The 23,693-nt window shown below is 47.4% G+C and overlaps 1 protein-coding gene across 8 annotated transcripts; it reads right to left on the bottom strand.

Annotated features, from left to right (window-relative positions):
* Positions 1 to 2,735: 2,735 nt before the first annotated feature.
* On the bottom strand, positions 2,736 to 22,527 carry ankrd53 (ankyrin repeat domain 53). 8 transcript variants are annotated; one of them, XM_088638644.1, is made up of 9 exons: positions 22,298 to 22,527; positions 21,015 to 21,138; positions 10,950 to 10,998; positions 9,289 to 9,418; positions 8,211 to 8,390; positions 6,490 to 6,689; positions 6,232 to 6,396; positions 4,550 to 4,670; positions 2,736 to 4,210 (listed from the first exon to the last, which is right to left on the bottom strand). In XM_088638644.1, the coding sequence occupies exons 5-9, from the start codon at positions 8,358 to 8,360 to the stop codon at positions 3,476 to 3,478; spliced, it is 1,371 nt and encodes a 456-aa protein (XP_088494770.1). In that variant the 5' UTR covers positions 8,361 to 8,390; positions 9,289 to 9,418; positions 10,950 to 10,998; positions 21,015 to 21,138; positions 22,298 to 22,527; the 3' UTR covers positions 2,736 to 3,475. The 8 variants fall into 8 exon arrangements, with proteins under 8 accessions (XP_088494770.1, XP_088494778.1, XP_088494796.1 ...); XM_088638652.1 differs by having other exon boundaries at positions 22,388 to 22,527; XM_088638670.1 differs by lacking the exons at positions 21,015 to 21,138; positions 22,298 to 22,527 and adding an exon at positions 13,649 to 14,399.
* Positions 22,528 to 23,693: the final 1,166 nt, after the last annotated feature.

Here is a 23,693-nt window from a genome sequence, read left to right as displayed (position 1 = left end):
GTGGGTCTGTTCTCTTGTCCCGTCTTACCTGTGTTTAAACTGGGATTTTTTCTAAGAAACTGCTATTTGATGGGCTTAGAGTTGGGCTTTTGTTTCTTCACCCTGCAAGGGTAGTTGGAGCTTTTGCCTGTTTTGCCAAAGTGTGTTTTTTTCTGAAAGAACAATTAAAGTTTTTGTTTTAAAGAAAAAACAAACTTTTGCACTCCGTTAGGACTACATGGCTGCTTGGGCTGCCTGATGTCATGGTGTTGCCCAAATAAACGCATCCTTGCACCCATCGTCCGTGTCTCACGTCTCTGTCCCAGCAAGAAATGTCATCCCTTGCATCCGAGATTGTAGTCTGCACCTGTAAGGAAATAAAGTCTCACGCAGTCCAGCAAGATGACTCGGATTTATGGTTGTAGATGTCCAAGACATCTCTTCTGGCACCCAGGCGAGAAGACAGACAAGCAGATGAATATCTCTGGGGTAGCATTGGCAGAAACAGAGCTCAAAGAGCTCATCATAACATAGAGGAGATGATAGAGTTGTTCCTGGTGTGGGTGTATAGAGGTAATGGGAAATAATGTATTTTAAGACCTAGTTGGCTAAAAGTGGTAAACAAATGAGAAATTGAGGTGAAAGTGAAGCATCAAGACAAATACAGTTAGCAGGTGCCTTTTCACCCTCCCATGCAAGCTCAAGAGCTTCAGCCTGCCTGTGCCTGGGGTGAACCCAGCGGCCGAGAGTGCACGCTGGTGTGAGCGTACCTAATGAGATTTTCTGTTCATTTTGAGTTTGACAGTTGTAAGATATTTGGTTTATGTTAAACATGGTAGATAGAAATTGGCATGGAAATATATATCTCTTGCAGGTAAAGAACAAGATGCAGAGTTGGGAATTCCTTGTAGAAAAGATTTTTTTTTCTCAAAGCACTCTTACAATTTTGTCATCGACCAAAAAGAGAGGGACAAGGTTCTACAGGTACAAAATATAAATGTGAATTAATTACAAAAGATCATTTAACAGATTTCTCTGTTTTTCTTTGCATTGAATTGTTCTTCTATGGCTGACTTTAACACGCTTATTAACACAGATGGAACTCTTTTAAATGCTCAATTAAATCTGGCAAAAAGTGAATCTTCTTTCTGGTATATTGTATAACCTAGCTGTACATCCAATTCACACGCTGCACTTAATACTATAGTTCTGCCAATGTACCTGAAGAATGTGACAGTTGATTCAGTATGCAGTATTGAAATATAATACAGTGAAAAGCAGAAGTATTGAGATAGTGAAGTGGAATTGATCATTTTTGCTGTATACTAATCAAATTTATATTTCAGATTAAAAAGACCAATATCAGGCAAAAGTGTGGATTTTCAGTTTTTGTTTCTGGATATTATTTTGCAAACATGCTTATGCCATGTTAGAACATTGTTATTTGTTGTTTTCAATACCTCCATTCCAGGTGAGCACTAGTATTGGGACAAATGACTGACAGGTGTGTCTAGCTGCTCAGGTGTTCCATGTTGCAGTAATTGTGCAAACAGAGCTGTGAATGAAGAACCTTGGTTCTGACTTTTGGAGTTTACTGTTTGGATCTGCCTCTTGAGTTAGATGGCATAAACCAAGCCGAAGACTAGAGAGTTGTCTATAAAAAAAAAAGCAAGCAATTGTGAAGATGAGCAAGAAAAATCCAGGTAGTACCATCGCAGAGAGACTGGGCATTGCAAAACAACAGTGGAAAGTCTTGAAAAAGAAAACTACTAGAGGAGCAAAGAAAGGGTCAGCCAAGGAAGACTACAGCAGTAGATGACAGAAAGATCACTAGAGCTGCGGAGAAAAATTCTGCAATAAAATCTCCAAGTTGCAGGGTCAAAGTATTCACTATGCACAGAAGACTTTTACCAGAATTACCAGGTCACCACTGCTAGATGCAAACCTCTCATCAGCACTGAAAACAAAAGGTCGGATTAGAATTGGTGAAGAAGTACAAAGAAGAGCCTCAGCAGTTCTGGAACTACAGTATGTTTTGTAGCCATACAAGGTGAAGATACACCTTCATCAAAGTGACAGAAAGACAAACTACACATGATCCTCGGCACACCACCCCATCTGTGACGCGTGGTGGAGGTAATGTCCTGGTCCAGTGGGTTTAATTATTGATGGCATTGATGATGGCAGCAGCAGAATGAATTCTGAAATGTACAGAAACATCTTGACTACCTATATCCAGAAAAGGGCTCCCAATCTCATTGGGTGGCAGTTCACCCTGCAGCAAGACAATGCCAAAAATACTGCCCACTTACCCAAGTTCAACAGCAAGATGTGGTGCCTTTCTCATGATTTGAAGCCTGTTGAGCATGCAGTTTACTTGTTGAACAGGAAAGTAGAACCCCACATGCAAGCAACAACTGAAAGTGTAAACATAAGCCTTAGGACGTAACAGTAAAGTAAATCTTGTTTTTACAGATATCTATTTATCTGCAGGCATGCAGTATTTAGAAAACTTTTACTATAATGTAAAAAAATGCCATATTAACACCTGTTTTTACTAATGAGGAAGGAATTGTGATGACTCTTCTAGGATGCTAATTTTAAGTTAGTAAACATTCAAAGAGTTGCTTTTGTCAGACAATTGTCAAATATACGAATACAGATGTGTAGACTTACATTACTAATTCATGTTTCTGGGTATATGAGTATAGAAGTAAAATTAATATTAAATATGACTACTATTCTACATTTAAAATGTTGATCTTTTTTAATTTAATCCAAAAAAAGATATCAGATGTGGTTTGTCTGAGGATTTTTGTCAGGGGTGTTTGTACCATTTATTAACAGATGTACAGAAGAAGCTTTGTAATCTACATCTAACCTCTTAAAACTCCTAGACCTCATCCCCTGCTGCCTAGGCTGTTTCACATCAAACTTAATACATTTTAGTACGAGCTACGTGGGCACTTGCCCAGAATGCCCCACTATTTAGAAAGCCTCATGCAACAAGAGATGAAACACTGAAATATCCATTCTGCAAGCTAGGTTTCTTTGAGATTACTCAGATAAGAGTTACTATAAAAGATCTATACTCGGTTACATTTGTGGGGCAATACCTCCTATTCCTATTCCTTTTCCTTGGCTGCTTCTGACTGTTTCAGCAACATAATCATGGTACCACTCTCTCCCCGAAAGCTCACTTGCACAAAACAAAATCGGTCAGCAGGTAAGAACATGCATGTGCACAGAGCAGAACACTGTACAGACACCCACAATGTGCATTTCTGCAGCCCATCCAATAATCCTCACAAGGACACCACACATTAGTACTTATTCACTACTGGATACTCAGATCTTGATGCTCAAGAGTGTATAATAAAATTGTCAGTTAATAAAGCATTTAATTCCAGCACTTTTAAGGTTGTTAAGAACTGTAAGATACAGTTCAAATGGTCCTGCCAGAAAACACACATGATGCTGACATTCCAGCTCATCCCTAGTAATGTCCAGGCTGCAGGGCTTCAGACAGATGCATGGCCACCTCCGTCCAAGGACTCCCATCAGTGCTGGGGCGGCGTCTTCGGGGTAGGTCCTGCAGGTGAGTGGGGACAAAGTCACACGGGGAGGTGATGCGGCTGAGGTGAGATCTGGGGAACAGGCTCCTGTGCAGGACGTCCTGTGGCAGAGGGGGCGCAGGGAGGGGCCGGCCTCCCCAGGCTGGCATGATCAGAGTTTGCCGGTCCCATCCCTGTGTCAGGACCACACATCCCGTCAGATCGGGGTCTCGGGCCTCCTCCTCGGGGTGCGTGCCCAGCCGGACACCGTGGGGCCTGCTGATGGCGGCCCGTGGGGTCCTGGCTGGGTTGGTGCTTCTGTTCCAGGCTTCCCTAGGACGCCCCCCTGCCGGCCTCGCCAGCTCCTCTCGCACTCCTCCCTCAGACCGAGGAGGGTGGACTCCCTCTCCTGCTCCCGAGCCATCTGACAGCTCTCTGCCCCTCATGTGCGTTTCTGGCTCTCCGGCCTTCATGGTCCTACTAACGAGCCCCTTCACTGGGGGGCCTTTCTCTGCCCTGCCCTCTCCGACAGCCCCTGTCCTGTCCAGGGTGGGCGCGTCAGGGGGAACGCCCCGTGACCTCCGGAAGGAGTTTCTCGGGATCAGTGACGGGCCAGGCAAGCCCTTCTTCTGGGCCCACTGCTCAAACTTCAGCTGGTTGAAGTGCTCCTTGTCCATCTGGAACAGCAAACAACACAGCGGTGAGGGCTGGATTCCAGTCATGAAGTCAGTGTACAAGCCGGGACTGACTTTTTAAATTTTTGAATAAACCGTAATCAAAACCTCTATTGACAAAAATATTGTACCATTATCGACTGACCAAAGCTAACTAAGTAAAATGGCACCGATGGCTTTGAAAGTCCAGGGAGAAAAGAAGAGATCACATAATTCTTAACAAGAACGAAACATTTCGCCCCCTCTGTTCTATGTGTCTGCAAAGATATTTAAAGCAAAGAACGAACTGAAAAAGCTTCAGGTCTGTGTCTAGGTAGGTGTGTCCCTGGCAGGCCTCTGTACCTGTGTTTTTTGCTGCAGCTCTTGGTGTGTCCTGAGGAGGCGCTGTTTGAGCTGCTGGAGCTGCCTGCACTGTGCTGCCTGCTCCTGCTTCTCCGTCCTCCACACAGCATCCTTCAGGAACCTCAGACACACACAGAGGAGCCTCAGACACAGGCCTGCCCCCGTGCACACAAAGTGGGGGCACCACATTTCAAATTCCTAGCTCACTCCAGGACAACAATAATGCAAAATGAAACACAATAGGAGAATGTTAGACATCTCTTGATATGTAAATCTTGACCTTATGGTGCCAGAAACCTTCTAGAGGAGAACCACTGAAACACGCCAAAAATGTTTTGCACACACAGTGCAACTTATCTCAGTGTCTAATGAGCTCGACCTACTGACATGACATAAAAACACATGCCTCGGCTCCATGATACAGGTCTTTTGGTGTAGCAGGGTTTCATTCTTGTTTGGGCTGTATTATTTATCAGTGATATCTGGGTTCCTGTAATACAGGGGTGCTGAACCTGGATCTTTGGGAGCTCTAGTCCAACATATTTTATAGGTTGCCTTGAAATCGCCAAATTCTAAAGACTTGGAACCCCTTAACCAATTAAGAAGGTGAATATTTAAACTAATTTATTTGGAGATCATATGGGACTAAAATCAGTCTTCATGGAACAGGGTTCTGTTAATTGAACAGACCACATTCTTAACTAAGCAATGTTGCATGGCTGTTGTCAGTGTTAAGAAACAGGTGACCTATAAGACTTGCTAGACATCCAAGATCCAGGTTGGACACCCCTGCTGTAACATATGATTGATGTTCAGTCAGCTCCCGTGCTGAAAGGGGAGAATGAGGATGGAGAGAACTCCAACAGGCCCACCCACTGAGCCATTCGTCTTTAAAACGTGCTGCAGCCTCTCCAGGGCCCAACAGGAGAGTCAGTGCCAGCTCTTAGTCAGAAGACACTTCTGATAAGAATTGCTACCAACCCCATGCCCTGGCTGTTTTCAAGAAACAGCTGGATGAGATTTTCAGATCAATTACTGACTGGGAACCAGATGGGCTGTGTGTACTGTAGGTGTCTTACGTTCTTGTGGCAGGAGTATGACACTCGCCGATGACACTGCACATAATTCTTAACAAGAACGAAACATTTCGCCCCCTCTGTTCTTTGTGTCTGCAAAGATATTTAAAGCAAAGAACGAACTGAAAAAGCTTCAGGTCTGTGTCTAGGTAGGTGTGTCCCTGGCAGGCCTCTGTACCTGTGTTTTTTGCTGCAGCTCTTGGTGTGTCCTGAGGAGGCGCTGTTTGAGCTGCTGGAGCTGCCTGCACTGTGCTGCCTGCTCCTGCTTCTCCCCTGGAAGCCACAAAAGCCACCTAATCCTAGTCTAACTAATCCTAGTCCTGCTCCCAGCAGCACTCTGCCAGCTGTGTCCCACTGGCTGGAAAATCCCCCGGGCTCAGTCACCCGACGTCGGCACACAGAGAGAGCTCCTCTGCTGCTCGAGCTGCTCGAGAGCCCACTTGGGCATCAACCACACGGCTCACATGAGTGTCAAACCCCAAAACACCAGAACACAGGTCCCCTGATGCAGAGGATTCAAGTCCTCTTAACCCAGGGGGTGACATGTGGGCTGTGAAGTGACTCAAAGGGTGCGGACGTCCACCCTCGCCATTGAGCCGCCGATACCTGGCGATGGCCCTGTAGCCCCAGAGCTTCGCGGTGTCCAGGGGGGTGTGGCCCTCGCCGTCCCGTGCGCTGAGCTCCGCCCCCGCCTGCACTAGCGTGACGGTACAGTCCAGCAGGCCCTCGCCGGCCGCCCGGTGCAGCGGAGTGGTGCCGTCATCGCTGCGCCTGAGCGACAGACATACCCACATCATACACATTCTGTGCCTGGGCTGCCTGGGGCCCATCGCCCCTCGGCGCCCTGCCGCGGCTGTGCCTTACACGCTGGGCTGGGCCCCCCGTGCCAGCAGGTAGGAGAGGCAGGCGCTGGCGCGGGCGCCGGTCCGGGAGCTGATCGCCAGGTGCACGGGCCTCCACCCTCCGGGGCCGCCTGTGTTCACGTCCATGTGGTGCGCCTCCAGCAGCAGCCTCAGGCACTCCAGCCGGCCGTGCAGAGCGGCGACGTGGAGGACCGTCAGGCCCTACGGCACGAACAAGCACACGGGCACCCTGCCGTTACAGGCATGGAGCGTACACACAAGGTTTACTGAAGTACACAGGGACACCTGCTCATCTGCCCTTTTCTCTATATATCCGCGCCCCATCCAGATCCTCCAACTGAGACGATAGAGAAGAGACAACGGAGATAACTCAGTTTAATAAAAGACTACCCAGGACACAATAGTACAGCAATAGCCCACATGAGGGACAGGCAATCTTGGCACTCCTATTCCAATCTTTGTTCTCTAATAACCTTAAAACTTTGATCAGGTTTCTCAATATGACTTAAGTAGTTCCATGATTAGTTGAAAGAAAATGCCAATCAATCCATCCATTTTCTAGCCACTGCTTGCAATTAAGGGTCGTGGGGGAGCAACAGGCGCAAGGCAGGACACCCCCTGGACAGGACGCCAGTCTCATGTCCAGGGTAATACAACAGCCGCTGGTTACAATGCTGCAGCTAGTGACAGGTCGAGACCCAGGCATAGGGTTGATGAGCAGAGAGAGATGTAGGAAGTTAGTGGTAGCAGGCTAATGAGTGATTAAGGCTTCAATTAGAAGACAAGAGAACTATCCGTGAAGCGGAGAGCACTAGTCACTAAAATATCTGGTAGAAGAATTAGGAATATCTCTCAGCAAAAGGTATGTGTGTTAGCAGTAGCTTGAACTACTAGCTAAGCTCTCATATCAGAGCACAGGTACTGTATGTCAGATAATCCTGCCTTCAATATCTGGCCTAGTGGGAGGATATGATTGCCTGGTGGAGTGGCTGCCTGACAGAAAGATATCTTACCTAACCGATAAGCGTCCCAACCTAGTGGACGTGGTGGGTCGGTGTGCAAATGTGACGTGAGCTGCTCCCAGCCCGGTCACGACAAGAACAGCACAGGTATATCGCAGGTGAGGCAGTGCAGGCCAGTGCAATAACACGGCCCTCTAGACAGCAGGGTACACATACTGTAGAACAAAGTACAGACTACACCAACCATCACAGTTACCCTGACACATTTGTTAGGGTGGTAGATACATGCATCTGCCATGTTAGACTGGTAACCTGGCCCTGTTTACAGTTTGCAGTGGAGGCAGTCGAATGCACACATCATGAACCCAGCGCACAGCTACCACGCTCAGCTCACACTGTGGACTCCCCTCCAGAACAGCTGGCAGGACCCAGAGAGGCTGCAGACCAGTCCGTTGTGGAAAAAGCAACACGCTCTGCGGAGGCTTAAAGCAGACAATTACAGAAATCAAACCGCATGCTAATTTTTTAACATTTGTAATTAAATTCAATATTCCCCCGACAATGTATCGGTAATTATATTCACATTACATGTAAGTGTGGGCATTTCACAGATCAATCATCCCCATGGGGACCTGAAAAGGATTTCCAGAGGAAACGGATGTGGTGTGAGTTCTCTGCGGGTCTCTGCCAGCTGGTGAGTGCAGTACGACACTCTCCTGCTCGCCCAGCGCACAGCACACAGTTCCTGCGGGACACTGACATTCCTGCCTGGCTGTGCTGCTGACGTGACGCCCCTCAGGCTGAGCCGGAGCCAGGCTGTGTCCCCCGCGGCCGCAGCCTGGAACATGTCGCCGTCAGGGGGGGCTCTGTGCAGCACCGAGGCCTTTCGGCTCTCTCCCGGTCCTGGCATCCTGGGGCACACAGCTGCAGCCGAGCGGGCCTGCACAGGAGAAGATCATCTCAACAGTAATGACACGCAAGAAGGCATAGGGCCCATTCAGAGCTCATTCTCAAAGGAGACAGTGGGCTCAAGCTCGGATGGCCACCTCTGGGGCTTGTGTCTGTGGCCTGTGAGTCTAGTACAGTACTCGAAGGAGAGGGTTCATTTTTTACACTGCGTGATGCCTGGCTGTTTGCTCTGCTCACAATACCCTTCCTCTTTCCAGTACAAAGTAGCTGAAAAAAACCTTCCCCTCTGAAAAATCATTTGTATGTAGGAAACAGTTTGTTAACCTTGTTTTGTAAAACAAGCGCATTTGTATTCCTACATAGTAACATTTGCTTTTGGCACTGTGCTTCCTGATTTGTGTGCCATCTTCTCAGTATTAGAGGGCTGTAGGAGGTTATAGTAGATAAAGACCCTTAGATTTCAATACCACATCTTCCCAAAAATCTCCTCGTATTCGGTACGGAAGTCTGGCAGACTGATTTGAGGAAAGAGCCAGAGTTCTCCTGGTGTGCACTCGTGGGCACGGCCAGGCTCAAGGGAGATCTTAACAGAGCCCTCTGTCAGGACTGCAGGCAAAGAGCACCTCCGCGAAGCTCATTCACACACGATACGCTAAAGAGACCATTATTATTCACTTCAAAATACTTTATTCCTCCAAAAGGGGGGCAATTTAAGATGAATTTATTCTATTGTCAGAATAATACAAGCTGGTTTTATTGTTTTGGGCTACTGAGCAAGATTCTACTGATTCTATTGCACAGCCAAGGTCTTTTAAACTCAATTTACTCCACGTGTTCCTGACTGATCCTGTCCTACACAGAAATGCCAGAGGGGTGAGGAGGAGAACTCCCATGGCACAGTGTTCTGATGCCCATTGGTGAAAACACACCTGTGCAGCGGTCTTCCTGCTTTCCGGACTCCGGCTGTCAGACCCCCTCAGACAAACCAGAAACTGTCTTCTCTTCGATGAGTTAGTTTGCCTGAAGGGTGAACGCAATCCAAGCACAACTGCCAACAGCCTATAGTGAAGAAAACGACATGCCAACTCATAAATACTTAAGGCTATATGGCAAATTAGAAAAAATCTTAAAATGCTTTTGGTATTTTGGATGAACTCACTTTTAGAAGTGGATATACAAACTCAAGAAACTAAAACAATTAGCTCAAAGCGTTACAGCCCCTTTGAGAAGTTATGGCTCAGTTCCATGTCTTAGTACTCACTGACTGCCGATTCATTGACACATTTACCTTAAACTCCAGGAAAGCATAAACAATTTTATAAAGTTAACTTTTGCCTCCCTACCGTGATATTTTCAATCAGTCTGAAAATCCGAGGCGTGCCTTGTTTCCTCAATACATTTTCGTCTTCCGGAAAACTTTTTTTTTTAGCTCCGAAACCTAACACAAATCGATGCAGGCCACCCCAAAACTATGCTGTGGTTATCTCTCGTCACGCCCGGCGGAGTGCAAGATTAAAAGAGATGTTTCAAATAATACGTGTTTCTTACTTAGTCTCCACCGCTCACTTCGATCGCTTTGAGTGAGAGAAGGCGCCACAGCAATCAGGGAAACGCGACTGTAGCACAGCCGATACAAAATCATACCCGGGATACAGGCTCGGTCGCTCCAAGGCACTGGAAATGTGTTGTTAACCAGCTTCGTGTGTTTAAATTCTCAGTTCACGGACCCTGATCTCACCGTCCGCACCTACAGCTACAGCTTTCGTGTACAGGTTGCTATGGGAACCCCCCCCCCCCCCGCACGCGACGGGACTGTCCCAGCTGATCAGAAGCAGCTGCTTATACGAGTTTGTAGCTGCAATTATACTCATTCAGTTTACCGAGTTAAACACACTGATGGCCCTGTTTCGCATGGAAAGGCGTTAAGTATTTTTTTCTTATTTTTTTTTCCGCCTGAACTTGAAAAAATAAACTTTGATTGATTGAGTAAAAGGCGAAGTGAAAACACCCGTGAATCATAAAATCCGATAATAGCTCTAGTTGTACGATCTTAATCTTATCTTTTAGATTTAAAAAAAAAGATTTAGATTAGCTGCTGCATCAAGAAAAAACAAATACCAGTCGAACAGTACTTCATCCTTAAACGTTTCCCTAGAGTCCTGTGACTGTGCCTCTGGCTGCGCATTTCAATTAGAGACAGAATTTGTCATCTGTCCGACTTAAAAGAAACAAATTCAATGTGTATCGCCCTCTGCTGGAATTATCTGCAACAGCTGCGTGCTGGGGTAGCCCCCCATTGAGAATTTCCCAGTTCCGTCACAACCAGCCTGGAAATATACTGTAACGCATACGGCCGACAGGTACTGTGTAAGAGCCGGCTTACCAGAGCGGGGACGTCACCGCCCTTCCCTGTGATAGCAGGACCACAGCCCCTGGGCTGTAGAGAGATCTCTCTTCAGCTCACCGGGCTGGGTTCCTGCAGAGTGACGCGAGAGTCCGGGGTTCGAGCCCCCCGACGGTGGGGGGCCGACCTACTGCGGCAAGGGCGCCCGCCTGAACCCCTGTTGCTTTACAATACTATAGGACATACCCATGTGAGCGTCCCTTCTGTAAATCCAGCTTCTTGTGATGGATTCATGCTGAGGGAAAATAAAAACCAAACATTACACTATGATCCAGAACAGTGTGGGATGACAGTGTTGATGGACTGGAATGTTGGTTGTCTTTAAATCATCAACCACGGCACACAGAATACTGTACAGTATATAAACGGAAGACAAACACATCCATCTTTATCTGCCTGTCACTGTACCACTCTGGAAAAATCATTGTCCGTTGATTAATGGAAGTTAAAAAACACTGCATTTTCTTTCTGTATTTTCTTAAGACAAAGTGTGATATCACGAGCAGTTCTATGAAAAGTGTTATGAAAAAATGGAAATGATGAAAAGTCAGATTGTATGACACAGATTGTCTGATAGTCTTGAACAGAGAAGACTATAAGGGAGTCTGGCACAAATGTTCAAAATCCTCAAGCACACTGACAAAGTCCACCAGTGAACTTCTTCAGAGTGAACAGTAGAACACGGACCAGAGGATGCAGGTGAAAACAAGTGCAATGAAAAGTGGGAACAAGATACACCTTACCCAAAGGGTTGTGGGAGTATGGAACAAGCTACCCAGTCATGTTGTTGAAGCTGATACCCTGGATTCTTGCAAGAAACACCTGGATGAGATCTTTGGATTGATTTACTACTAATTAACAAAAGGGCAGAAGGGCCTCTTGTTCGTAACCTTGTTATGTCCAGGTGGGGGTGCACACTGGTGGTGGAGGGGATCCCCATGACCTGTGAAGCACTTTGAGTGGAGTGTCCAGAAAAGCGCTAAATAAGTGTAAGCAATTATTATTATTATTATTATTATTATTATTATTATGTTTTTATGTACTTATTTTTACGTAGCATTAACATACCCATATTTTAATTATTAATTATTTAATTTTCATTTTTAAAGAGCACTAGCTGTGGCAGAAAAATGTACAAATGTTCTTTGTGAAATGTGGGGTGGATTTTAGAAAATAAACCAAGTTGATGTTAGTGCAACTTCCTGTTAGCAGTATCTTCTGCACATTATACACATTCAGCACTGTAGAAGAGGCAAGGCTCGTTTCTCTCTGTCTCTTAACCAGGTCCCTGGGCTCGTTCACCCACAACTGCTCTCTAAACATCTCTCTCTTCCTCTTCTGTGAGCTGAACAAGAACACACGCACAAACTACAAAAACAACTGCAGCGGACTGCAGTTTTAAAAGAACAATCTGACAGTAATTCCACAGACCAACCCAGACCCAGGTGTAGTTACCTGTCTCATCCAGCAGAGGGTGCTCACTAAGCCCCTCTGGCAATCCTTCTCTTTCCAGATTGGGTGACTATATCCTATCCTTCTCTTTCATTATCAGAAAGATGTTTGTGCCGGGGGGGATCATGACAAACAGGACCCTATCCTAGAAGCATAGGGGTCAAGGCTAGACTGAGAGGACATGAGTGCTCTTGCCCTGACAAAGATAACCAATCCATCACAAGGCCACAGAGAGAGAGAGATGATTTAGAATAGCCAATCAAAACTAGACAGCGTGTCTTCCATAGGAGGAAACCAGAACTTTTACAGAAACCCTTGGGGAGAACTTGCAAACTCCACACGGAACGTATCCCAGGCCAGGCGTGAACCCATGGTACCACTCTGAAGGAACAATGCTGAGATTAAGCTGAGAGGGAAGTACAGCATCTCTGGAAAGGGGGTAAGAGTATTACTGGAATCAATGATGTACACATTCATACTGCTAAAGGGCACTGGAAAATGGTGTTCAAGGAGTTGTCAGTTTTCAGTATTGAGGAAATCGGTTAGGAAATTAAACTGACCAAGAGGTAACTGTCTATTAGATGTTACCTCTTGAGATGAGATAAGATGTTTAAGAACATACTTCACAGCAGTGTTGCATGGGTCAGGAGCATCAATACAACTCTGAATGATTTCTTTGCTGAGAGAAATTGGTGTCACCGTTTATGTAGTGGAAAAGCACATTAGGGGCCAGAGAACTGCAAATATTGTTGTTTTTAATTCTATAGGATGCTAGTCTGTAGTATGGAATGATGTAGTGCTTGTGGAAGCACTCCTAGTTGAGTACACTTCATGTGCTGTGTAAATCAATGCATTAATGAAGTAACTGGATTCAGTGTTCAGGACTGATTCCCGTCCCTAGTCTTCAGTTCAAACACACACTTGCTGCTTTTCATTCCAGCTTCACTCTTTCCTTAACTGAATCCCTAATCAAAACAACAAAAAAGTGCTTGATTGGAATTTGATTCTACCCAAAAGACGGAGGTTTTGTGTTTCTTGTTAAATGTCAGTCCAAAAGGCCAACTTCCACCATGTTCAGGAGCTGGAAACAGTTACGAGAGATCATGTTGCTCCTATAATTAGGTCAGCTCAGGGCTCAGCAGGAATGAGATGAAATCTGTGGGTGTGCACTGCTCCAGGATCAGGGCTGGACACCGCCTGCGTTAAACCACACGTTGGAAGCCCAGCTGAACACAATGCTCGTCTTTTTAGATGTTGTGGTCGAACCGAGGCTCAAGTGCATTTACAGCCAAGAGCAGGAGGCACTTCTTTACCCGAAGGGCCATATTGGTGAAGCCGATACCCTGGTTTCTTCAAGAACCAGCTGCATGAGATGCTGGCGTCAGTAAACTACTGCCAGCAGGGCGAGAGGGCTCCATTCGTACAGCATGTACCTGTTCCGGGTCAAGTGGTCCTGGATGCCTTGAGTCCGCACACTGCTGCTCCTCCTCCATCCTCCATCTATCATGAAGAAGGCTCAGCAGCGCCTTTATTTCTTGAGGTGCCTCAAGCGATGGGGGATGCCAATACATGTGTTGGTGAACTTCTACCGCTGCACTATCGAGAGCATCCTCACCAACGGGATCACCGTGTGGTATGGCAACACCTGTTCGCGAGAAAGAAAGGCACTGCAGAGAATGGTCAATATGGCCCAGAAGATCATCGGCTGCGGTCTCACCGAGATTAAACAGCTCTATGAGGACCGCTGCCGTGGTAGAATTCTGGCCATCACAGAGGACAGTCACCACCCCGGGCATGAGCTCTTCACCCCACTGCCCTCAGGCAAGAGATATAAGAGCATACGGACACTTACCACTAGATTCTTCAATAGCTTCTATCCACAAGCAGTGAGACTGGCGAACACATTTAGCCATCCCCCTCGGACCACACCTACACCATCACATCTACCTCTTTATGATTTCTTATCTATTGCACATCTCCAGTCATTGTTTACACGTCTGTATTGTTTACATTCAAACTGTCTGCATGTTTACTTGCACATTGTCTATTGTTTGTTTGTACATTGTCTTGATGCACTGTTTGCACTTTGTTTTGTTTTTTTTTTACACTTGTTTTACAATTGAGAGACTTTCTGTAAGTAAGAATTCCATTGTACCAGTACCGGTTACATATGGCAATAAAGTTCAAGTCAAGTCAAGTCAAGTCCAGTCATCCCTGCTTACCTTCTTCCCGATGGGCTTCTCCACGCTCTGTGTGAGTTCTAAAAGATTTTAACGAGCCGTGCTCAGGAAACATTTCTTTTAACGACCTCTAGATTGGGACTTTCAGATTCAGGGATCTCTCTCGATTCGGAGTTTCAGCCCTGTCGCCAGCTCTGTCTCTCTTTCATTTTATATCCCCACCAGCTGGGGTGTGTCAGCGCTGCCCTGCTCACCTGCCAGACTCACAGACCTCTAAACAGGACGTGCGGAGCTTAGTGCTGGGCTTCTGATGGGGAGCATCGCCTCTGAGGTCTGAACTGAAATGAGGATCGTTTTGCTTTTCATTCTGATTTTATCATAGATCTCTAGAGGAAGAAAAGCTCCAGAAATGAGCCTCCTGCATCACTTGGCTCTATGATGTGTATGAAAGGAGAGGTGGAATTAAAGCCTGTGAACAGGCAGGTGTAAGGTGACAGAGGCAGCTGAGGGCCTGAGGGAAAGTGAGCTCATTGCTGAACCCAGGGACGCCAAGCGGCGATGACAGGGCGCCCCCTCGGCTGGGATTCACACTCCAGGGGTGCAGTGAAGCAGAGTCTGCCCCAGGACCACCCGCACAGCGCCACTCACCTGTTACCACCCAGACACACAGGGCGCCCTCTCCCAGCTCTGCAACACACACTGATCTCCTGCCATTGATCTCCCAGTCAGACCGGGCATCACCACACGGCTGACTTCATGTACTCTGGGGTAAGGGCAGGGGTGTCTTTCAGATCATATGAAACAGCCAGCAGATAGCAGAACGTGTGCCGCAATAATGAAGAAAACAACATATGAGCAGACAGATTCGACACAGATGGATCCTTCTTCTGTTTCTGTTGCGCGCTGCACGCCAGGGTGAGGCAAGGCAGAGAAGACAACACGCCGTGCCTGAAAGAAGAAGGGGGTGTTGAAGCCCAGCACGGTTACTGCTTCATATTTCATGAGCCACCTTAAGAGGACCCCTGCCCCCGGGGACGCGAGCTGCGCTAGTGTAAGTGCGCTGATGCCCTCAGAGCCCCTCTCCGCTGCCGCTGCTCAGTGAGGCGGCGGAGCGCTAATGCACGCTGGCACACCGCGCGGCTCAAAGTCACAGCGCGACCCGATTCTGCGCGCTGACCGCACCGCGACCCCGCTGCGCGCGCACGCCGAGGGCCGGGGGGGGGGAGCGCGCCCCCGCGCCGAGCCTCAGCCCGACAGAGTCGGGAGAAAGCAGCGAAAGATTACCGTGCGCAGTGCACACCTCCATTGTTCCCGCATTCCCGTATTCCCCTGAAATCGTGCGCTCTGTTTCAGAACGACTGCCTCCTGATGTTTAAAATCTCCTTCCCTCTCTGCATTGAAAATGGATGGGAGACAGAAGGAGAAAGAAGGAAATCGCTCAAGCTGTGCCCCTCCTCACAAACCAGACCCAGTGCACACAGACCCATAGGTCTTGCTTCTGGTGCATGGAGAAGCAGTTGTTAGAAGTGGGCTAGGAGATCGTCTCTAACACTCTCAGGGATCGTCAGAGAAGGCAGGTCTGGCTTCGCTGGCTTGTTGGAGTTCTTGGAGCAAGCAAAAAAGTGATCAATAGAAACTGGTTCACTCAGTTCTATTAATGTCATGGTTTACAGAAACATCTGGTCTGCTTATGGAGAAGAAAACAGTTACTGGGTGGTGCTTCACCAATACAGCACAACCTGGAGCCAACACTTGGCCACTTCAACCAACGAGTTCATCAGGAGAAAAACAAGTCTTGGGTCAAACCAATCTCCAGATTTAAATCCAATTGAGCAGCATTGTAAGTGCTAAAGAAAAAAAAACCCGCAAGGAAAGACAGGATGTCCGTGTGGCTGCAGCAAAGCGTCTTACACAAGATTACACACGGTTTGTCGAGCTCAGTGGGCCACGTGCCTCAGCAGCTCTCGTCTCATGGGGCCCTGCAATCCGACACAGACTTTTACACTCGGTTTCGGAATGGCCTTCACAGTCCCTGGATCTGAATATTACTGAAAATCTCAAACATGCAGCGCATGCAAGACGACCTAAGAATATTTCTGAAGTAGAATCGTTCTGCAAGGAAGAGGGGGGAAAAATTCTTAAAGCAAGAATAGAAAGTCTGTCAGCCTGCTACACGAAACATTTGGAGGCTGTGATTATCACTGGGATAAAAAAAAGATTCAATTTGCTGCTGAACTGCTATGAAGTCTACTTGGGTCTCCTCGCCTGAGCAACCTTTCTTATGTTCTTAAAGTTCCTGTGCTTGCTTTTCCAAAGTTTCCCCATCCTTAAAGTTTGTGTGTTTCTGATTGAGTACAATTTCAGCTGCTCGAAGCACACTGTGGAAACGGTTGTGTGATGAAAAAGGTGACATGCAAAACAATTTTAGTTTCATTGGCGCAAATAGAGTGTTCAATCCTAATGAGATTAAAATACAATGATGACAAAACTTCGAATATTGTTCCACATTCGGCAGCTGGGGTTTCCAGTCATAAGCAGTCACAGCCCTGAAGCCTCTTTAAATCTCCATGTGAGATTCACATTTTCTCCATTTAAGCAGACCATTAATTCAATTACGAAATTAGGAGCTCATTTGCAACACGAGCTCCGAAGAGCCTACAGGCCTGGGGCGCCGGACAGCGACACCCCGCCCGGGCAGAGAAACCCGCCCCCGGCGCAGCGCTGACGTCACCGTTCCGCAGTCTTCTCCTGCGCGCGCGCCAGAACGCAGCGCGGTCATGCGGCTGACTCGGGGCACAGGGACGACAGGCATCAGCTGGTAACAGCTGGGCACCACGAGAGAGCGGGAGACAGAGCTCGTTAGGACAGACGGGCATCCCCTCTGTCACCTCCAACGGCACCTTGTCCCCGAGCGCCTGGGGTCAGCGCTTCATTAGTGGAGGAGCGCTACAGCGTACAGCACACACAGCCCTCGCTCTGCAGGACTGTATGTCCCTGACATGCACTGTCTCTACTTACTCATGCTCCAATAATTTTGATCAACATTTTTAGAAATCATGTCGCATTACGCTAATTGTACTAAATTAGCATGTTCAACGAAATAATAGGATGGGGAACATTCTAAACAAGCTTTGAGCCACATGAAGTCCATATAACACCTAAGTCCACTGAGGTCAAGGGGAAGAGACTGCTCAAACCACACCTGCATGGAATCGTCCAGCATCAGCTGAATCAAACACTGTAGCTTAGGCCAGTGGCTCCCTGTCCTGGGCTCTTAACCACCAGGGCTCTGGTACCTGTTACCAATCTGCTTGATGGCTAAGACCTTTTCCTGTGCCACGCCCACGGTTCGCACTTCTAAATGTGTGGCTTGTTCTTAGTTTTTTTCCTTAAATCTCTCAATTAAACCTCGACTCGTTTTTGCCTCCTTGCCCTGGAGATCAGCCTGTTTTGTGTTTGTTAATACGGCCATGCTAACAGAACAGATCCAGGACCAGTGTCAGTCATTCTGAAACTGTCAGGGGTCCGGTATTAACAGTGCAAGCTGTTGCTTGCCCAAGAGAGTTGGGAAGACCGATGCTCCTGTCAGGTAGTTCTCCTCTCCACACCTGGGATGCTGTCTTCAGGACCTCTGCTGGCCCGGCAGTGTGTGACTCATGGCTGTATTATTTGGGGAACACCACGCTTTTCTCATGCCTATTTAGAAAAGCCTTAGATTTGGGATTTCTCCTTCTGCTTGTGTTGCAGGAGTACTACTTTACTAAAAGTAGGGTTGTGAACTCAAGTACCCTGGCTAAACTCCACTCTGGTCTTGTACGATCTGGGATTCCTAAAGTTCCACCTTAATTCAATTGCTGATGCAGTTTCTCACCCCTGCAGCTGACCTGCTGTGTAGAGGTGGAGCTCACCCAGGGGGCTGAACTTCAGTGATGGGTGAACAGGTATGTAAGGTTCTTTGATCATGTTTTGGGTGAAAAGTGATATCAATAAGCAATTCTTATGGAGAAATGAGAAAATGTACATAGCTATGATGTTTAGGCAATCTCTCCAATTTAGTTGAAATACAGAAGGATTCAGAAATCCAGGAGTTATACTGGATTATGGAACTGGACAGGGTTTCCTGATCTCTGTGCCAAAAAGCCGTCCAGCAGCAACCAAATTATTTTCTCTTTCACTTAGATCGCAAAGCAAGCATTCAAGCACCTTTCTGTAAAGGACTATGCCCAGGGTCACACCAGTGTGCCATTCCTGGTACTGTCCACCTCCAAGGGGCACTAGAGAGACGGCCTTCATTTCACAGCTGCCTGCAGCCGGGAAATTAACCTCACAACAGGGGAAGCAGACTTGTTGGCACTAGATTCTGCATCTTGAGGGCCACAAAGAAAGTACAACTAAGAAGAAAATTGGAAGAGCTCACAACAGAAGTCCTTTTGAAGTCCATGATGCAACTACTACAAAATACAGCACACTGCACTTAGCTGAAGCAATCCCCACAGACAGCAGACTGAAGCTTTCATTGCTTCCCAGATCACATAACAACACACTGTGATGTGAAAGGCAAGGTCTGAGTGCGGACACTGGCTCTCAAACTGACACTATGAGTTCTGTTTCCATACCTAGAATCAGTTGTCTGTGTTCTTGATCTGTGTGCTGTGACTGCTTGTTAGGGGGAATGCTGAAAATGATATATAATTCCTATATTCCGAACGGCTGTGAACTGTGAAGCTCCTGTTGAAATCATGACAAAGCCACTGGCGAGGACAGCCTTACAATTTCTCTCTTGTTGATCTGCACGTTTTCACGCAGGTAACACGTGAAACAGCCACATGCTGGTTCGAATAGTCAAGTGGTGTAAAAGTGTGAGCCTGGCCGGTATTGTAGCCGAGCCCCGGCTGTACCAGAACTCGGGTCGGGCCCCTGCGTCCAGACAGAGGTGGACATCGGTCAGGAGTGGCACGAGCTCTCCTGGCTTTAGTTCTTTCGTTTTCAAGGGTACGCCATACAGATTTAACACGCGCTCTCTGAAAGCCAAAGCAGATTAAAAATAGAAGAAAAAAACACGCGCAGAGCTTAGCCATGACCTCCGTTCCATCCAGCCAGATCAGCCACACACCCTCTCCGAGCCCTGTGACGTACGCCTGCCCTTTTCACCCCACACTGCAGAAGGCAGGAGCCGCTGCAGGAGGGGTGAGAGCCGGGGCGAGAGAGTTCAGGAAAGGGACACGACCTCACAGCCCTGACAGCGCGCCGGCTCCTCCCAGCTCTCTGCACGGCCCACGCGCTCACTCCTCCCCCGGACAGACCGAATCCTCCAGAACGCCAGCGCTCGCGAGCTTCCCAGCAAACCCGCAAAGCCAAATCCCGCTCATTGCAACGGCGTTCCTGTCACCTGCAGGACCAGCCGCGCAGGAGCACCGCTCTCAATACCAAAAGCCCCTGTTTAGACAGGCCCACACTCTAGCAGTGTCTGTGCTAATTGTCTGGATGCGCTGGCAGGGATGTAGGGGTTTGTGTCAGTGTCAGTGCTCTCGGCACAGTTTAAATGCTCTTGGCATCTCACCTCTTTGGCATCCATGGCACAACCCTTCAAAACCTTCTGCCACCCCTCAGCAGGGGACTGTCCTGCCCGCGTCTCAGCTCCTTGCCTGCTTCCTGGGCCTTGCAGAGACACACAGACCAGCTGGGGGTTTTATGAGAATGCTCAACTAGTTATTATTTAGACTGACTCAATCAAAGTAATGGAAATGTTTATTCATCCTGATGAGGGAATTATAGGAAACGCTGTCTCGCTGTCTCATGCTGACAGTGACAGCATGTTTCTTGAAGCTTAAACACCCAGACAGAGCGCATTAAACATCGCGTTACCACCAAATGTCATAAAAAGTAATCCCGGAACGTATGTTATAAGTCCTTCCAAAATTAAGTTAAAAAACAGCTTAAGAGAAAATGTGCTTGCTCTTATGAACAGTAAGAGGATCAGAACCTTTGTCATATAATTCAGATTTCATAGATTAAGCTTCTTTGAATCTGGAGTCCAAAGGACAAGATAAGCCTTTTCAGCCTTTGTCTTTCCAGATGAAGTTGTTAACACTGAGCTGTCACAGTGAAAGATGCTGCCATGCTGCAGAGGGGAGAACGGACATCACCCTGGCTGTTCTCCACACGGCCACCAGGGGGAGCCATGGAACAGCTGCCTACATCTGACCATACCTGAGGTCCTATGGGTGAACCTCACAACTGGCCCCTTCCTTTCAACAGATTTACCCAAGCTTGATAAGCTTTGTGTGACAGGACGAATGACAGAGGATCTACTAAAGAACACTGTTTGCAGATATTACAATAATCAATGTTACTTTATAATAATGCCTTTAAAACCATTAAAGCATTAAAAGCAAACTGCACAAAATACATTTAAAAAAGCTAAGAAACCAAAGTAGACACAAAAGACAAAGTATGCAGAAGCAGCATTTCTTTTTTAGAGGTCATAGTATTTAGGGGTCTTGGCACCCTAAATGGCTGTGACCCTAGTTTGTTTTGGGGTGCTGTTCCAGATCTCTGCTGCTCCCTGAGTGGAGACGAAGAGGGCGACGCACAATTAACCAGACTCAGCGGAACGAACCTCACATGGGGCGAAGTGCAAATCTCCAGGACACTGAAGGGTTTTTAAATCAGCTTGAGATCGGGTTGGAAGCCAATGCAGTCAGTGTTGAGATCTGCTACTGTATGTGTAGCTTTAGAGACTCCTGCAAATAGAACATTACAATTACCAGTAATAAATAATGTATGTGGGTTTTACTTACATACACGGATATATGTGAATTGTATATAAGCCAGCCTTCATGTGGATCTTTCCACTGTTAGCCAGAAGCCTGGTTTGGTCTTTTGTAACTGGTAGAACTTTGCATCTGTTTTAATTTCTATACGCTTCTCAGCACAGAAAGACAGAAAGAAAGGGAGTGCATTGTACTAATTCATGACTGAGAGGAAAACACAACCTTCCAGCCACAGGTGCAGACGCAGATCCTGAGCCACAGAGCCACCACTCTGCCCCTTTATAAATAGATGATTAACCTGAGGATCTCATCCAGCTGAAAGAAGCCAGAGTATCAGCTTCAAGCTTCAACAACATGGCTGGCCAGCTTGTTCCATACTCCCACAACCCTTTGGTTAAAGACGTGCCTTCTGTTCTCACTTTTAATTGAATTTCAGTTGTTTGAAAACTTTGCAGTTATACCCGTGACACACAAATGTACAGTATCTGGTAAAATCAGTATGGGTCACTGATGTGTTCAGTCATGATTATAGCACAGTTGATCCCTCTGAGATAAAGAAAATTGGTATCTGGCTGTACACTTACATAAAATGCTACTTGTTCTCCAAGGGCTGTTTACTGTAAAGGAATCTTTACTTGCAAGTGTTACAACTACAGGACAAGCAGTTAGGAAAATGGATGGATGTTAAAACGAATACATTTTTTTCTAGGATACACCCACACGAGAGCACGTTTTAACTCATCACACATGCACATGTGAGTTCCTTTACACAGATTAGCAGCCGAAAGAGTTTATATTGCCACTGTACTGCAGGATCCTGCTGTTTAAAATCTGTGAATGGGATTTCAGCCTCCAGTGCTCGGTCTGCCTGGGGAGCTGATAGAAGAGTTCAGTTAAAAGTCACCAGCTCAGTTCTTATTACAATTTCACTTTTCTGATACTGCTGTTTTCTCCAGCAGAAAATGAAGGCATCAGCCTAAATCATTGAGTGATTGCTTTTCACAGATCTTACAGATTGGTAAAAAGGCACTCCAGTTGCTGTTAATGGACTGACAGATTTCAGGAGAGTCTCACTTTTACTGTGCGTGTCTACTGATTTCCTTTTGAATTCAAAACCATTATTACAAACCATTTGTCATTATTTTATCGACAGCATCCTTATCGTCGCGATCACCACCCGTGTCCGTTTCTTCTTCGCTCCCGGTTTTTTACAACGAACCTTTCTTTCCACAGTGCCACATCTGCATCCTCCCTATCTGCTCCCTTTTTTCTCGCACCCGCTGTAATATTTTCGTAACTCGTCCCTGTCCTCGCTTGTGCCCTTTTCCCACCGGCTGCCTTTCTTTCCAAGCTAGTCGAGTTCACTTCCGGTTTGCGGCTGCTGGCCGTGACGTGGTGAGTGCGGGACACGCCCCCAGCCCTGCTCTCCCACTGACTTCAGATTTCATCTCGAGGTCAAATAAGAGTTTTGTGCGTCGCTTTATTAAAATATGTAAACATGTTTGTATTTATCTGTATTTGCGTGTGTGAAGAGCGGGATTGGGGATTGGGGGGGCTCGCCACCCCTTTGAGACGGCTATGCTGCCATTAGTTCTACCACTCCCGGTCTGGGAATGACATCTATAGACTGGTAATAATGGCAGAACTGGGATTAAAGAGCAGAATTGCTGTGTAGCTCTTCTGAAGAATGCCATGAGTTTAGTGGAGTGGGGAGTTAGGCACTGCCCAGGCACGCAGAGAGGAACCAGCAGGCAGCGTGCTGGGAACAGCATCCACACACTCTTGAAGCGCAGAGACACCGCCCTTCACGTCCGCAGGCGGAGGCCGGCGTGTATAGGAATGCCAAGCGCTGGCAGTGCTCAGCCTGCTGGAGACTCCCCTGCCATTACCTGGGGTCTCAGCTCTGGGCTGCTGCTGCCCCTGCCTCTGTGGGTGTCCGCACTGTAGTGTGCCGGATGTTCAATGCAATGAGCCTCTTTATTAGGTGACTTTCTCAGCTCGTCCTGGCCTCATGTTTCGTTTCATTCGCGTATTTTAGGTACGTGATTGTTACGCCTGAAATCCATATATGGTTTGTACGAGTACACTTTCTCTGTGTATTGTAGGGCGCTCTGGGGTAAACCGTACACAGCCCTGCTCTCTCCGGCCGGCGGTCCGAGGAGCCCGGCTCGGGACGCGGGGGCAGGCAGCTGGAGCCGCGGCCGCAGAATTTGCTATGCACCCGCGCCCTAACAGGACCTGACACCGCTGGCTGCATCTGCTGCCTCACACATAAGCGATCTGAAAACGCCGCGCTATTTCGGTTGATGTTAATTTGCTCCGTGTTTGGGCGAAGGTTCACGGCTCGGTCAGCCTTCGCTGACACTATACTACCGTTTGCTCCACTAAAGGTTCTCCAGTCGCATCGCGTTAGAGCTCGGCGCGCAGTGAACTGTGAATGTACCGAGCGCGGGGAGCGGGTTACACGTGAGTCGCCTGCCGGTCTGGGTCCTAAACATAGTCGAGTTCGTCTCCGGCTCTGCAGT

This window comes from Lepisosteus platostomus, chromosome 1, assembly GCF_059453375.1.
Source record: "Lepisosteus platostomus isolate fLepPlt1 chromosome 1, fLepPlt1.hap1, whole genome shotgun sequence".
Taxonomy (NCBI): Eukaryota; Metazoa; Chordata; class Actinopteri; order Semionotiformes; family Lepisosteidae; genus Lepisosteus; species Lepisosteus platostomus.
This window is presented reverse-complemented; position numbering and strand designations above follow the sequence as displayed.